We start from the raw sequence: 16791 nt of genomic DNA, 5'->3' as shown, positions 1-16791 counted from the left end.
GTAAATTAAAAATAAATTTTCTGACAATTGCGACATTTTATAATATTCAATAACAAGGTTATATTGACATGTGCGTTTTACTTCAATCGCGCGTAAAGGTTACACGCACACACTTTTTTTTTAACAATTACATATATAGGTATTTATCACCAAGTTTTTGTTTATGTTTTAACTTGTCGTTTTAAGTCGTTAGTTATAGTCGATATTTTAACATTATTCAATATATTATTATAAGTAGGTAATCCTTATGATATGTAATAAATTAACTGAATAAAAAAATATCTTAGATTTTTAAGACAATTCAATAATATCAAATTAATACAAATTAATCTCCTTTTTTTTTCAATATTTCGAGCATTGATCATAATAATCTCATTAAAAGTCAAACGGAATTAACGGTAAAAATATTGAACTATCAACTCGCGACGCGTCGAGCCATCTACGACGAGTCGTTTAGCCGTCTACGGTGGACTATTATACGGCCACGTCGAAGAGTTAACCGTCGCGGACGCGTTGACGATCGTTTCGACTCTTTTGTTTAGTCGTTGAATTCAACTAGTCCGTTGATGAACGATGGACTAGTCGAATCGTTGAGTGTACATAGACATTAGACGGTTAATTTAACTAGTCCGTTGATTCAACGCCCATGCCTAGTTCATGATAATTTTTTATTCATTGATAAATTTAATCGAAAATCGAAATATTTACCTACTTGTGTAAATTATTAACATCAATAATTCTCATTCGATACTTGCTCTGTGTCTCATTCTTTATACAGTTTAAACATACATGTATGCTAAGGTATTTTGTATTATATTTTAAGTTTTAACTTTTATATGTTTATTCAAAGTGACCAGAAAACAACTCTTGTGTAAACGGTAAATCAACGTCTTACATACTTTTTTATTACAATATCATTTGAATATAAACGTTTAAAATAAAAATCAGACGTAATTTATCCTGGTTACCAAGCAATTAATAATGAGTTGATTTGATAACACTTATCTTCTGTATGTCACGTAATTTAAAAAGAGCATTGATATGATTATGAAAAGATAGGTAATAATATATTTAGCACCTTAATACATTATTCATATGCTTTTTGCTTGTTTCGTGTTATAGGGTCGCAATTAAAATAAATCAACATGCCATCAATTGCTGGAACTTATCAACACTATAAGAATGAAAATATTGATGAATATTTTAGTGCTGTGGGTATGTATTAATTTTGTTTTTTAATTTTAATAATAAGTCAGTACCTATGTAGTAGATATCTGTGAATCAATCATTTTGATGTCGAGCATATATGATAATAAAATGTTGCACAATTTTTAGAGTGCTGTTTTTTTATGTCAGTTACAATTTTTGTTCACACTTTAAAATTGTAGGTGTGCCATACATGGGGAGAAAAATGATGGGTTTATCATCACCTCAGATGGTTATATCTGTGGATGGTGATCAAATGACAATTAAAACGGCATCTATGATGAGGAAAACGGAGTATACATTTAAGCTAGGTGAAGAATATGAAGAACAAATGCCTAATACTGTTATCAAGGTATTATTGAGAGTTGGTTATTAATTTAAATTAAGGCATAAATTTATTTAAAATCTTTAATTATTTTCTTCATTAGTGTCCAAGTTTTTAAGTCGAAAAAAAATGTCTCAGTCTGGCAGGACACAGAAGCCTGATCGCCTACTTGTCCCTAAAAAGAATATCTATCAGTGAAACAGATGTATGCCTGTTGCGCCTTACCCCCCCCTTGGGGTCATGGGACTTCACAAAAGTATGTTTATTTTTATGCATTATAAAAATGTATAATTTTATAAAATTTTTCAGAGTGTAACAAAAATACAGAATGACAATGAAGTGATTACTGACTCAGTGATCCCCGACTCAGGGGAAAAATGTGGACGCCAATACCTCTTCACTGATGATGAGTGTGTGATTGTAAGTAGCCATGGAAATGGATTAAAGTTGAAACAAATGTATCCTTTGAATGACTATATCAAATTTGCAATCCAAGTTGGTCTTTAAAAATAAATTGATTTTCTTCATAATCATTAAATAACTATATTTACTAAGTATGTGGTAGTTAATTTAACCCATTGAGCCCCGAACGGCTTGATCGGTCCACGAAAAAATAGATTTTCTATTGTGTCTGTGATTCCGGGGCTTGAGTTATTAATACTAGCTGCGCTTCGCAGTTCCATCCGCGTGGCTCCGCTCCTGTGGTCTTAGCGTAATGATAGAGTGTCTTTTTGACAGTGGTGTGTGACAGTTTTGCTCTGCTAATATTTTAATAGTAAAAATAGTAAACTTACCTGATTACACTCATAAAGTACACAAAACACTTATTTGATATACAGTTTACAACGTGTAGTGTTATCTTGGCGAACAATTGTGTTTATAAACTATAGTAAGTAAATTTTAGTGCACAACGGACGATCAGCTGATTTTACGATACCCGCACAGCTGATTCATTAATTGGAGACTTCAATCTATAGACCAATTTATATTACTGCCATCTAGCGAATTTAACTTGTAGCATTGTGTTAAAACTGATAATGACAAATAAGTGCAATACCTGCGGAAAGTTCATTGCTTCGGCAGATGGCGTTAAATGTATTAAGTGTAATACATCTTATCACAGACAATGCAGTAATCTTAGTCCAGACGCCCGTGCCAATACCAAATGGATGTGTAAGACTTGCAAAGCGAAAAACACTTCAAAAGCAGTTGAAATAACTCCCGCTCAGTGTCATGATGCTGATGTTTTCTTGGATGTCGTATCTCCCCAACAAAAAAATTCCCCTTCTCTAATAGACGAGATTAAGCTGCTTCGTACTGAAATATCAAATTTTAGAGTGGATATGACTAAATTAACCACCTTAGTTACCAACTTCGCTAGTCGATTGGATAGCATAGAGGAGCGTGTCTCGCATTTGGAGGCCGGGTCTGGCGCGGCGGCCGATAAAGACAATGAGCAGTTGCAACAGAGTCTTGACTCGATCGACCTTTTAAAAAAACAGCTGAATGAATCCGAGCAAGAAATGCTGTTAAATGATGTAGAAATCACGGGTATTTCGGAAAATAGTGGCGAAAATCTACTTCATATTACTATAACTTTGGCTCAAAAACTAGGTCTAGCTATAGACGAGCGCGATATTGCGAACGTACACAGGCGCGGCGTGCGCAGACGAGGAGAGGGCGAGGGAAGCGGGGCGAGCGAAGCGCCGCAATCGCGCCCTATCGTCGTGCGCCTCACGCGGCGTCACCTGCGCGACGAGCTGCTGCGCGCGGCGCGCGTGCGGCGCGGCGCGGACACCGCCGGCACGGGGGTACAGGGCGAGCCTCGCCGCTTTTATGTGAACGAACATCTCACGTACAGTAACCGAAAACTGTTCTTTGCAGCGCGTGAGAAGTTAGGGCGGTCTAAGAACTGGCGTTTCGTTTGGACTCGCGCGGGTCATGTGTATGCTAGACGGGATAATAAATCTAAAGTAGTTAATATTAAGTCGGAAGACGACATAAATAAGGTTTTTTATTCATAATCTTTTTGAACTCGCAATTATCCCCAACCTATACGAATATGTTTATTTCATATTTATATGTACTCATTCTTGATTTTTGTTATAATATTGCAATAATTGTGAACTGTGTTATGAGTGATTTACTTGGCCTTTATACACTTAAATTTTATTGCAATAATTGCGTGGTTCTACTTATATGTATAAATGTCACTATGGTTTGTCGCCTAAAATGTAATGCCGTTAAATGTATGCCTTATAAGAACATATTGCATAGTATATTATTATCTGTTATATTACTAAAAAATCTTTTGTATTGTTTTTGTATTCTATACAAACATGAAGCATATTTTTATCACCAACTTACACCTCCTTTTATTGGGAATGAGCTTGTTTTGTATAATGTAACAATTTTATTTATTATTTCGACGTATAATATGTTTTTGTCGTGGTTGGATAAGATGCATTATTTTATATTGTTATACTTAAACAGTAATTTTGTTCATAATATATACAGTAAAGATGTTGTCTTGGGTGTGATAATTTATTTTACAGTTAATTTTAATTATTATTTAAGCATTACATTCACAGAAATAGAAATAAAACTTAGGCTTTATAGTGTTTATTTTGCATTTGTGCTTCCTGGAGTTTATAGTGTGTTTATAATTTGTTTTATACATTCAAAGATGTTTGCAAGTATCCTTATTGTTGTACCTTCGTATGGATTTGCCTTATTGATGGTGGTGTGTATTATTCGTGTTTCAAGCTTTTATATGTTTTATTTTATCTATTTTATTTTTTGGCCAATATATTACATATATGTACTTCATTTAAATTATATATTTAATGTATTTAATTATGGTTAAGTCAAATCTCGTAATTGGTTTAATAAACATATGTTCTCTTGGTACTGGTCACGAAGAACTTATTGTTGCAATGGAACACCATAACGTGGACGTACTGGGTATTAACGAAACGTGGTTAAAGGAAGGGGAGGAGGGTCGTGCGCCTACAATCTCTGGTTATCGCCTTGTTCACAAGCCTCGACCGCCCCATGTGCGAGCTCGCGGCGGCGGTGTCGGGTTTTATGTTAGGAATAGCTTGAATTTTAAAGTCTTAAAACATCCTTGTTGTTCTAATGTTGAACAAATGTGGATAACGTTTAACATAAGATGTAAGAAACTCGTAATAGGAACGGCATACCGCCCGCCATGGCTAAATATCGACACATTCGTTAATGCGGTTTATGAGTCGGTTGTAAGTTTTTCGTGGGCTGACAATATGATTGTAATGGGTGACTTTAATATTAATTTTACAGATACAAGCACTATGGGATATCGCAAATTAACCGAATTTTTAACGATGACGAGTTTATCGCAGATCGTAAACGAACCCACCCATTTCACTAATCATAGTTGTAGTGTATGTGAGTGAAAGAGAGGGAAGTATTATGTCATCTCTTGCGCACGTGCAACGGTGACACCGCTCACACAGCTCAGTTGGCTGCAGGCGGTCGGAGCGAGAGGTCGTGTGCGTCTAAGAGCCGATAATAGGGAAGGACATACACTACATTTTTGGCGACGAGGTAAATCGGGAATAAATGTAAGTAATTTTTTGTTGATAATAAAAAAAAAAAAATTACAAAACAAACAAAAAAAGGGAGGAAATAGGTGTGCTGTGATAACTATTGAACTAATTATATCCACAGTCAAGTTACATCGAAGGGAATATTAAAGTTAATAATAATAGACACACATACTTATTTTAATTATGATATTTTATTTTGTGCCGCTTACATAAAAAAAAAATACCCGCACAAAGCAATAACATGTGCGTGCCTCCGCGCCGTAGAAAACGAAGGTTTCGTTTACATAAAGATTTAGCAAAACCTCTTAAATAATTGTAGCCAGACTATGATATATAAAAAGCTAGATACGTTACCCGCTCTCTATTTTGGCAAGAAAAAACTCAGCTAAGTGCCCGAGTTTCACTTAGTCACGCACCATTCAGCGTCGTGGCTGGACGTTCTTTTATATTTTAATCGGCAGTTGTTATTACGAAGTACATGAGTGAGACATGTATTATGTCTCGTGCGTGAGAGTAAAAGAGAGAACAACTGTATTGGTGATAATGCGTTAGTAAGTAGGTATGTATTAATAACGCTGTTTTTGTAGCCAGAAGGATAAAGTAGGTGTTGTAAAATGTTTCTCGTATACATAACTTCACTGATACCAAATACCAATGCATACGCGGGCTGTCTTTATTGCTCGAGCGTATGGTGCCTGTATGATAAATACACTGTACAGTGTACGGGTATACAGCTAGCGTCGTCCAGTATGTACTCACGTAGTCATTCATAGGACTGTAACTGCGTTAAGTGAGATTAATTTATGTGATATTTTGTTTAGTCGAGGCTGTAGATTATTATTTTGGGACATTTGATTACATATAAATTTATTAATACTGATATGTAAAAACCTGCTTAGAGGATTGGTTAAACATGATTAAATGAGCTAAAAAGGTTCGATTCCCGATCAGCTCAGAATAGATTTGTCTGGTTACAAAAAATATAATTATACCAAATACCCACTTATATCTTATTTTAATTACTCGATGTGAAGTTGCATGAGTATTATTTAAGATTATTCATTATTGCATAAAGAAGTAATTAATGGTTATCATCATGGTTATATCAGGAACGTAAGTTTCCTGGACAGGCTAATATAGTAACATTATGGAAGTTCTGATGTATGTGTTTCGATGGTGATGTGGACCACGACAAGGGATTTCTAAAGTTGTTGTTGTTAAGCTATAATTTTACAAGATGAAGCCTGACAAAAAAAGGGTAACGTCCGTGTACGTACTTTGAAATGTGTTACCAGATGATGCCTGGTAGTACAGGAAAAAAACGGGTGATGCCCGTGTGTACTTTGTACTGTGTTACCAGATAACGCCTGGTGGTCAAGAAAAATCGGGTGACGCCCGTGTGTATTTTGTAATGTTATACCAGATGATGATGCCTGGTAGTGGAAAAAACAAAAATCGGGTGACGCCCGTATGTACTTTGTAATTTTATACCAGAGATGCCTGGTAGTCGTAATATAATTACAATACAGGTGATGCCTGTAGTGATGTGATACGGGTGATGCTCGTATAAAATGTTTATATTTTGGGTGATGCCGATATTGCGAATTCATGCACTTACATACGCGATTTTAAAAAAGATGTGATAGTTAGTCATCATTTCATAGTGTTTCTTCTAATATGGATTGTATCTTCGAAAATACTTACGGTTAGTATTGTTATCCAAATTAAAAATGGAATAACACAATTTTAAGAGTATAAATAATAAATGCTAAAATATTTACAGTAGGTAGTTTTTATTATTCATAATATCTAAAGGTGACTTAATATTTTCGTAAATTCATAGCAGATTTTGTTAAACAACGAAAGAATAATCATAATGATAACAATGCCTAAAATATCTGCGGTAGGTATTGCACATATTTTAACCGACAACTATAAAGTTAGTCAGGTTAAGTGATTGTATAATAATCATAAACAGAGTAAGGTAATAAAACAATGAATATTCGAAAACAAAAATAAATGGAATGAGAGACATACAGAGTAGTCTCAATATTCATTATTTCAAACTAGCCACCTGGCAGACGTTGTTATGCTCTTTCGCCATTTATCGGTTCGTTAAACGAATTGGAATATGAATATTATCCGGATTGGTTAAGCCGATACGCGCCGCGCGCCGAGGTTTGAGTTTTACACTTGGCAACATATTTGGCTATTCATTTCAATTGTATATACATACTATGTGGCGTTGTAGGTGAGGTGGAAACAAAAAAAATAATAATAAGAACTGCTCACCATACACTCGACAATTAATTTAGTTAATTAATAAAATAAAATACAAATATCAGTAACAATAAGAGCCGTGGTGTGCCTAGGTCCAAACCCTCCGGTAGGGCTCTTACTGATATAGGTGGACGTAAGATGGAGTGCGCGTCTCGTTGCGAAGGCTAGGCGGTAGGGTGTCGTTAGGGTTGGTCGCTGAATTCCTTCAACAGGAATTAAGGAGCCGAAGCAAGCAAGACGTAGAAGGATTTCCTCAGCGGCAATCGTAGCAATGTCGTACTACTACTGAAGATGGGTCTTAAGCGGTATGTAGCAGCGTATGAGGTTCCTTATCGGAACGTGGCAAGGACGCGACAATTCCCTGCGCGGGAACGTTGCGGGTATGTAGAAGCTTTCTAAACGGAACGTAGCAGTAGTATAACACTACTCCCTCAGCGGAAATGTAGCACCCCGGTTTGGGGTTAGGTATAACACACTGTTAATCATTACATGTTGGAACGTTGAAAACGACTTTTACGTAATTTATACAATAATATACCGTGAAAGACAATAGTTGGACAATAGACAGTTGGCATAAAATATTAATCGTTAATTGTTAATAACTAGCAAACCTGGCGAAGTCCGTTTCGCACCAGAGACACCTTTTCCTTGTTATAAACCTCACGGAGCCCGAGACCTTTCCAACGAGTGCAAAGCCGTGGAAATCGGTTCGTGCGTTCTGGAGTTGTAGCGTCAGGAAGGAAAACCCGACTTATTTTTATATAGTAGATTACTTTGATACTTAGATAGTGTATAGTGACAAACAACCTGTCAAATATACACTTAAAATTTTTAGATAGATAATAAAGGTCAATTTCAAGACGAACATTTAATGTAAAATAAAAAATGGATCATAACCACATCATACCGCAAATATTGGTACCTATATGCAAGGTATATGTAAGAACCATGGTAAAATCATACACCATGTGTATCTAGTTATTACTATATTAATAACGACTGTTTTTAATTTAAAAACACCAATTTTATAATAGACGAGAAAATCAGCAACACAAACATCAACGTGAATAGTATTATAAAAGTCAATACACTAATAATTTTATTTACAAGTTTAAAAGTTATTAAGAATTTAATAAGATTTACAACGTAGTAATTCATATAAAATCCAAGTTTTAATGGTGGTTTGTAAGACTGGTCTGATTTCATATTCATAAAGTAGGTACTTACGACGTAATACATCTTTTAAGAGCTCATCTTTTGAACATTCAATATCGCACCTAATGCATTAACACCGCTGCGAAAAAATAATGGATATCGTACTAGAATGAATAAAAGATTATCAATTAAGAAATACGTTAAAGATTTCTTATCAAAGCAAAAAAAAAAAAAAAAAAAATGTATTATCGCGAAAAGGTCACCATTCGTGCCTTAGTCAGAATATAAATTCCAAGTATTAATCTCTACAATATTGAGGTGGTATAGTGGTATTGATTTCGAAATGCAAAATTGAATATTGTAAATTCAAGTTAATTAATTTTTATTGATTGTTACAGTTAAATTTGTATTACTGATTGTTACAGTTAACATTGTACAGTTAAAAAAAAATAATATGTATCCAACTAAGTACTTATTTTCAGACCATTAATGTGTGATTAATGTCTAGCCACTATTATTGTCATTAAGTTATCTTTATCTTTTTCAAGTGGCTATTAAGTTGTCAGTAATACAAATACAAATGTTATCATAAGTAACAAATAAAAAAAAGTCATCAACAAAATGATACATTTTGATTCGTTTTAGGTTCGTTACATTTATTGAATTTTAAATACCTATGTGTTATTAATGTAATAACCATACAATCAACAACACCGCGTGTGTGTTGAGGTTACAATAAGAAGTATAAAAAAAGAAATACATTATTAATCACGCTTTACTAAATATTCATTATTGTATTGTCAATAAATTGTTGTAATATTGTCACTGAAGTTAAATCTGTACGGTTTGGGTAGGTCCTAAGCGAATCGAAAAGAATCGGTTGCATACAGTCATACGAACATACAGGTGAAGCTAAAAGCGGTTCAATAGAAGTCAATGGCACAGTATAGGTAGTATGATATTGTACTGTTGCAGAGCAAGCTCCACTAAGACTATAATTCTGTCAGAGTGGTTTATACCCGAAAGTTGGTATTCAAATAATTGATAATTATGAACCTTAACATTGTAATACTATGTATCTGTATGAATTAAATATTTTTTAATGCGCTATAAAAAAGGCTGCCACTTTCTAGCCTCTAAACTATCGCCCAAAAATATATCATAAATCGCTTTATTACGATATGAAAGAGAGACGGACAAACGAAGAAATAAACAAATCTTCCTTGTGCCTAAGGATCATATGATAAGTTGTTGTTGCTTAAATAAGAATAAATAATGAACCAATTATGTTTGGTTAAAATTTTGCCGTATAATATTTATTATATTATTTAGGGTACAGATATATGTACATATTATATTACATTCCGATTTTATTAGGTATATTGAATTAAAATCGGAACATATATTGTTTTAGTAACGAAGTACATATATACAGAATATAGATATTAAATAATAACCGAGCATTTAAGTATGTACCCAGTCTATAGGCATTTCACTTGGTAATAATTGTACCGAAGTTTTACTTAGATTGTTACTAATCCAATTATAAGGTCTTTTGCAGCTATCGTTTATTTATAATTTTAATATGTGGGAAAATGCCGGTGTGTGATGCCGGTGCAGGTAAAGTGAATTAAATTATGCGTCAGAAGAAGCAGCATTCACCTCTTCTAAATGACCTGGAGTGCAGGTCATCATAAATAGTGAGTGAAACATATCAACAAGGTAGTGCAATAGTCATGTACCTAAGGAAAAAATAAAACAGGTACAGTACAGGTACAGTACAGGTACAGTACAGGTACAGTTAGTCAAAAGTATAGTTAAGTTACAGAAGGAACATAGTTTAAACATTATACCTTACATATACATTAAGTTACTGAAAACGATTTCGTCCCATTGGTTAATAAATAAATGATGACTTAATAAACTTAAATATAAGTATACAACTTATTCATGATAGATTGTCGTATACTTAAATAAATTGTCATTATTGTTATTATAAATACCTACGTAAGATGTTACATTTCTATTTTCTATGATTTTGAAGGAGCGACTATATGCCTATACATATATTCTTGCCGGCTCTTCTCTGTTGAGGCGGCTTTCCGAACCAGTGGTAAATTCATATTTTGTCCTTATATTGACGATTTTAAAATGTTTCTGGACGAGGTCTGGTTGATGAATGAAGGTTTGAGTTTGAAAAAATTATTAATTAATATCGATTTGAATACATATATTGTAAAAATTATTATAATTTTGAATATACATATACTTAATGTAGAAAAAAAAAAGAAAAAAAATGAAAAGGAGAGATGTTGCATATAGATAGAATTATATTACTAGGCCAGGTGACACATTCTACTCTATCACTGGTATGGAGCGGACGTGTCCCTGAGTTGTGTTTACTAACTGATACTGGTGCTTAGGTATAGACTAACATACCCGAATAGAACATAATATTTTATTTAATAAAATTAATTGAACAAATTAAAAATTTCTAAAATAAAGGAGGGATGTAGTGTATGTGAGTGAAAGAGAGGGAAGTATTATGTCATCTCTTGCGCACGTGCAACGGTGACACCGCTCACACAGCTCAGTTGGCTGCAGGCGGTCGGAGCGAGAGGTCGTGTGCGTCTAAGAGCCGATAATAGGGAAGGACATACACTACAATAGTGAAACCATCCTTGACCTTGTGTGTACTGATATAAGTGTTAGACGGATTGCAGTCAACTATATTAATGATCTTAGTCACCACGCCTTGGTTACGTGCGAACTTCATATCGTTAAGGATAAGCCCATTCCTTTAAAAATAGAACATAGGTCAATTAAAGATATAGACATGGATTTATTTGATACCGCTATGACGAAAATTAACTGGGATATTGTAATTGATCACCAAGACATTGATAACTTCGTTTTTAAATTTAATTCAACTATTCTATCAATTTTTGACTGGCTTGCTCCTTTAAAGTCTTTTTATGTAAAAAATCACAACTACCCTTGGATTACATATAATATCAAGTTGTTAATGAGACGCAGGGATAGTGCTTATACTAGAGCTAAATTGTCTAAACAAGACAGTCACAAATCTTACTACTTAGAGTTAAAAAAGGTAGTTGCAGAAGCCATTGAACGTGAAAAAATGTGTTATTTTGAAACTTACGTAAATTCAAATTTGAATAATCCTCGTATGTTGTGGAATAATATAAAGAAAAATGTTAACATAAATGTAAAAAATATAATTTCGTTGCCAGATCATCTAAGACACCCAGATGATATAAATCGTCACTTTTTGGATATTCCAGGTAAATCTGGTGTGTCTAAAGAGGAATTAGATTTATTTGTAAATAACAAAAAATACATTTCACAGTTTTCTTTTGCGACTGTCTCTAGAGACGAGGTACTTAAGTACTGTCGGTCTTTGCATTCTAATGCCATTGGGTGCGACGGAATTTCACTAGACATGCTTAAATTAACGTTACCCTATACTGCTGAAATAATTACAAGTATCATAAATACATCTTTATCTACTTGCACCTTTCCTTCTATTTGGCGTAAAGCGCTCATCAAACCGTTACCCAAAATTAACAACCCAAATTGTTTTAAAGATCTCAGACCAATAAGCATTTTACCGTGTTTATCAAAGATTCTAGAGAAAGTAGTGTGTGCGCAGGTTAGGCGGTACTTGGACGAAAATGACATATTACCAACAAGGCAATCGGGCTTTAGGAAGCAAAAAAGCACTACGACAGCACTGTTGGATGTGGTAGACAATATGCTTGAGGCTCAAGATCGAGGAGAAGGAACTTTTCTGATTCTCTTGGACTACTCTAGAGCCTTTGATTGTATTAATATACAATTGCTTCTCAGTAAGCTGTCTTACTATGGCTTTGATGAAAATACCTTGCAGTGGTTTAAAAGCTATCTTTCTTGTCGCTCACAAATGGTCGAAATAAAAGGGGATAGTGGACAAAGGGCATGTTCATCTGCATGGGCGGAAGTTTCTAGAGGAGTACCGCAGGGCTCCATTCTTGGTCCCCTTCTGTTCATACTGTATACGGCCGATGTGACACAATGCATAAAATATTGTAAATACCATCTCTATGCGGACGATATTCAATTATACCTTTCGTTCAAGGTCAGTGAGATGGATATGGCTCTAAAAAGGCTCCACGAAGACTTGCATCGCATATCAGTATGGTCAGAGTCGAATTGCCTTGCTCTTAATTCCAGTAAAACCAAGTACATGGTCATAGGTTCACCTCATCAAATTGATTCAATAGTAGCTCAAAAACCTGCTATATTTCTAAATGGAGAACCTATCGAAAGAGTAACTGAAGCGCGTAATCTCGGTGTTATATTCGATGAGGGTTTGAGATTCAACAAGCATATCTTAAACATATCAAAAAATTGTTTCTATCGGCTAAAACTGCTCTATCGTATTAGACATTCATTAAGTGTTAATGTTAGAAAATTGTTATGTGAATCACTTATATTATCCAAATTTAATTATGCTGATACGGTAGTTGGGCCTAGATTGCTTACATCCACAAAAAAAATTGCGCAACGGGTGCAAAACGCCTGTGCCCGTTTTTGTTATGAAATACCCTACCGTGATCATGTAACACCATTTTTGTCGAATAACAATTCTCTAAAAATGGAGTACCGTACCCACGTGCATCTGGCCACGCTTCTATTTAATGTTTTAAAGTACAGAGTGCCTGTGTATTTGTACGACAAACTGAAATGGCTGGCGGATCATAATACAGCCTACCAGACTCGTCACGCAACTTCTTTATTAGAAATACCTCTTCACAGAACATCCGCATTTAGGGGGAGTTTTAGATACCAAGCTTCAAAATGCTGGAACGACCTACCGCCGCCTATTCGTTCCCAGCAAAGTTTATTCTCTTTTAAAAACAAACTGAAGTCTTATCTTCTTGACATTCAAAAGCGCAATCAGAAATTTTAACCCCATCCAATTGTCCTTTATTGATCAATTTTCTTTTTGTCAAAATACACTCACTTATACAAATTTCATATAAATATAAATATGTATGTATCAATATCTGAATATATTATATTGCTGACTTTTATTTATGTATATTAAATGTGCACAAATTTAATTTAATACACAACATATTATATATTATTCATTTACTTATTATATTTATAAAGTATATATATCGATTCAATTATATTTATACTTGCATATTGTTGGATACCTGAACGGAAATACATCTACTGTCAATAAGACATCCTAAGGCGGCCACTGAAAATCAGTGATAACACACTGAGTGGTTGGCCTAATTATGGCATATTATCTTTTAAGTTCCTTTTTTTTTTAACTAAATTGTATCTTTTTTTTTGTGTCCATAATAAACTTATTTTCATTTCATTTCATTTCATATATAGCCTATAACCTTCCTCGATAAATGGGCTATCTAACACCGACATTTTTTTTCAAATCAGACCAGCAATTCCTGAGATTAGCATGTTCTAACAAACAAACTCTTCAGCTATAATATTAGTATAGAATAGTGTCCGACCGAACTTTCGGTTTCGGTTTCGGTTTCGGCCGAGTTTCGGCCAAAAATCAAGTTTCGGCCGCAGTTTCGGTTTCGGCCAAAATCGGCCGAAACTTTTGCCGAAACCGAAACTTATTTCGCAAGTTCAGTGAACTTTGTGAACAACGCTTTGACGGACGCTGTCAAAGCGTTGGTTGACCCACGCTGGTGGAAACAATTTTTGATTTCTATGTTGAGATTGGAACTGGGTGTAATTGTAATTAATTATTATTATTTTTATATAAGAGGTAGGGTCAACCGGGGCAAATGCAACTAAAAAATAACAAGTTTCAAGTTTGATCGGTTGCAGTTATCTCCTTTTATATTTGGTCATTTATTTGACCCATTTAGTGATTTTTGTATTTATTCAAGATTATTTTCAACCAATCAAGCAATACAGTAGTCTTATAAATAACTGGTAGTGAGAATATTTCCTAAAATTGGTAGAAAAAGTTACATTAACCCCTAGTCGGGGGTAAATGCAACTAACTGCTATAGCTCTTCTTCTATTTCATATAAAACAACGAATATAGAATATATTTATGAGATTTCATGTTATTCATAGGATTTTGAACTGGATTACCGTGTAGCAAGAACGAGTTTTCAGGAAAAATCTTATTTTTCTGATTGTGGGGCAAATGCAACTATTTGTTAGAGAATTAGTGTGGGGAATGCAAAAAACTTATTCATCGATATATTTTTATTATTCTATATATATATACAATAACGTTATCTATACAATAACGTTGCGATCGTAGATGGCGCCGCATTATTTAGAGGAAAAACTCATGTACCTACTTTGATTTACCACTTTAAATCGCAACAAAAAAAAATAACAGTGTACTACCTACTAAGTCAATTTTAGTTTTTGGTCAGAACAAATAATATTCTTTGTGTTAAATATTGTTAAAAACGTAAACCAAACAAAATACGTTTATTAGTTAATCAACCGTTTACTAAAAATTACTTGAACAATCACAGAACTATCCTACCTATCGTTTTTAGTTACTTATATTCTTTAACCACGCTTTATCTAATTTGAATTTTACTTATGAACCCGTCTCTGGGTATAATATCGAAGAAATAATCGATGGTTCTTCTTTAATTAATCATAAAGAAAATATATTTTGACTACCAAGAAGGATACATAATAAAAATATCGACACTGTCACATCACTAGTGTTTTTAGTTTCATACAAAAATATAAGGGGCTATTGTAACTAACCTCACAGTTGCAATAACCCCACAGTGAAATTTTCATGAGGCAATTGTAACTGCATCAATAACACAAAATAGAGTCAACTAACGCACTAAAAATATAAATGAAATATGCTTAACGGCTTGTGATAATCGTGTCCAATCAAAAACACCTGCAAAAAATCACTCCTAAACAATTTTTTTGTCTGCAAAACTCGACACCTGTTTTTACGCACACCAACTTCAAAATAGCGGTTTGACACAATGGCCTATCAATCAAATAGTTTTCATCGTAGGGGCACCATCTATTACTTGTAAGATTTATTAGTCGTTGAGCTATTGAATCATAGGTGGCGATTTATTACAACAACTCTAATAAATTAGTTATGATAACTAGTTGCCATAGCCCCATAGTTGCATTTGCCCCGGTTGACCCTACCTAAAAGAGACTTATTATTCTTCTAAGTACAAATACCAATCCAAAGTATTAAAAACTCTTTAATAAAGAGAAAGATCTCAAAATACCAAAACTTAGTATTTAAAGTAACAGTAACAATTACTGATTTGATTTAGATGACTGATTTTACCGAGAACTTAATTTGAAAAAATAATAAAAATTAAATTTGTTATTAGTTATTAATATTTTAAGAATATTATTTTTTTTTATTTTATATTAAATAAATGATTACAACAAATTTAATGTACTGTGTTTTCCTTTCATGCCCTAATTAAGGCAAAATAGGTAAAATGCACCAAAGTTCAGTATTTTTAGAAATTTCATACTAGACCACGTGAGTTTCGGTTTCGGTTTCGGTTTCGGCCGAAACTGAAGCCACGGCCGAACATTCGGTTTCGGTTTCGGTTTCGGCCTGGAAACCAGTTTCGGTCGGACACTAGTATAGAATACAGATGAAAATCAGGCAGTGAATGCAAAGTGCTAACTTCAAGACAGCTTTTTTTGTTTTGAATTTTAATTATATTTTTTTCTTTCAGACACTGACTCATGACAAAGCTAAGGTGCCCGCTAAAAGGTACTTCAAAAGAGTAACTTCGTAAAAGTGTTATATGTTTATACTTTATATACATATTATTTTAATATTATAAGAGTTTACTTACATTCTGTACTTTTTATCTGTATCATGTATGTGATATTATAAGTTGGACTGTTGGAGATTATTTTATTATTATCTCAGTTAGACTGATATTTTTTTATATCTTTTATATTATTTTTTATAAATATATAATAAAGTTTATTTATAAAGTTTTAAAGCGTTTTTTTAAACAATCTTATTTGTCACAGAATATATAGGTAATTACTTAATCTACAAAATATAAAATCTGCGACATAAGGGTGCCTTTCCACCAGAGATGTACTATGTTGCTATGCTACAAAACTATGTAACCATTTCAATTAATGCTAAGCTACTTGTATTTTTTTTTATGCAATGGGATAGCAAACGAGCAGACGCGTCGCCTG

General features: G+C 33.8%; 2 protein-coding genes across 5 annotated transcripts; both read left to right on the top strand.

The window, feature by feature from the left end:
- Positions 1-653: 653 nt before the first annotated feature.
- LOC149486086 (fatty acid-binding protein, adipocyte-like) lies at positions 654-16583 on the top strand. Of its 4 annotated transcripts, none has more exons than XM_089699410.1 (5): positions 654-801; positions 1123-1215; positions 1389-1558; positions 1841-1951; positions 16308-16583. In XM_089699410.1, the coding sequence occupies exons 2-5, from the start codon at positions 1146-1148 to the stop codon at positions 16368-16370; spliced, it is 414 nt and encodes a 137-aa protein (XP_089555536.1). In that variant the 5' UTR covers positions 654-801; positions 1123-1145; the 3' UTR covers positions 16371-16583. The 4 variants fall into 4 exon arrangements, with proteins under 4 accessions (XP_089555536.1, XP_089555537.1, XP_089555538.1 ...); XM_089699411.1 differs by having other exon boundaries at positions 660-803; positions 1126-1215; XM_089699412.1 differs by having other exon boundaries at positions 660-878.
- On the top strand, positions 2569-3672 carry LOC149486087 (uncharacterized). Its single transcript, XM_089698746.1, has one exon. The coding sequence runs from the start codon at positions 2569-2571 to the stop codon at positions 3553-3555; it is 987 nt and encodes a 328-aa protein (XP_089554872.1). The 3' UTR covers positions 3556-3672.
- Positions 16584-16791: the final 208 nt, after the last annotated feature.

This window comes from Colias philodice, chromosome 9 (assembly GCF_061535455.1).
Source record: "Colias philodice isolate Cphi_HAF_F1 chromosome 9, ilColPhil1 Martin Lab GWU primary, whole genome shotgun sequence".
Taxonomy (NCBI): Eukaryota; Metazoa; Arthropoda; class Insecta; order Lepidoptera; family Pieridae; genus Colias; species Colias philodice.
Note: the sequence above shows the minus strand (reverse complement) of the source record. Positions and strands in the feature narration are given on the sequence as shown.

Coding starts and splice junctions, on each gene's coding strand:
- LOC149486086 (XM_089699410.1), top strand. CDS start 1,146: ATGCCATCAATTGCTGGAACTTATCAACACTATAAGAATGAAAATATT. Junction 1,559..1,840: donor TGCCTAATACTGTTATCAAG/GTATTATTGAGA, acceptor AAAATTTTTCAG/AGTGTAACAAAAATACAGAA. Junction 1,952..16,307: donor CTGATGATGAGTGTGTGATT/GTAAGTAGCCAT, acceptor TTTTTCTTTCAG/ACACTGACTCATGACAAAGC.
- LOC149486087 (XM_089698746.1), top strand. CDS start 2,569: ATGACAAATAAGTGCAATACCTGCGGAAAGTTCATTGCTTCGGCAGAT.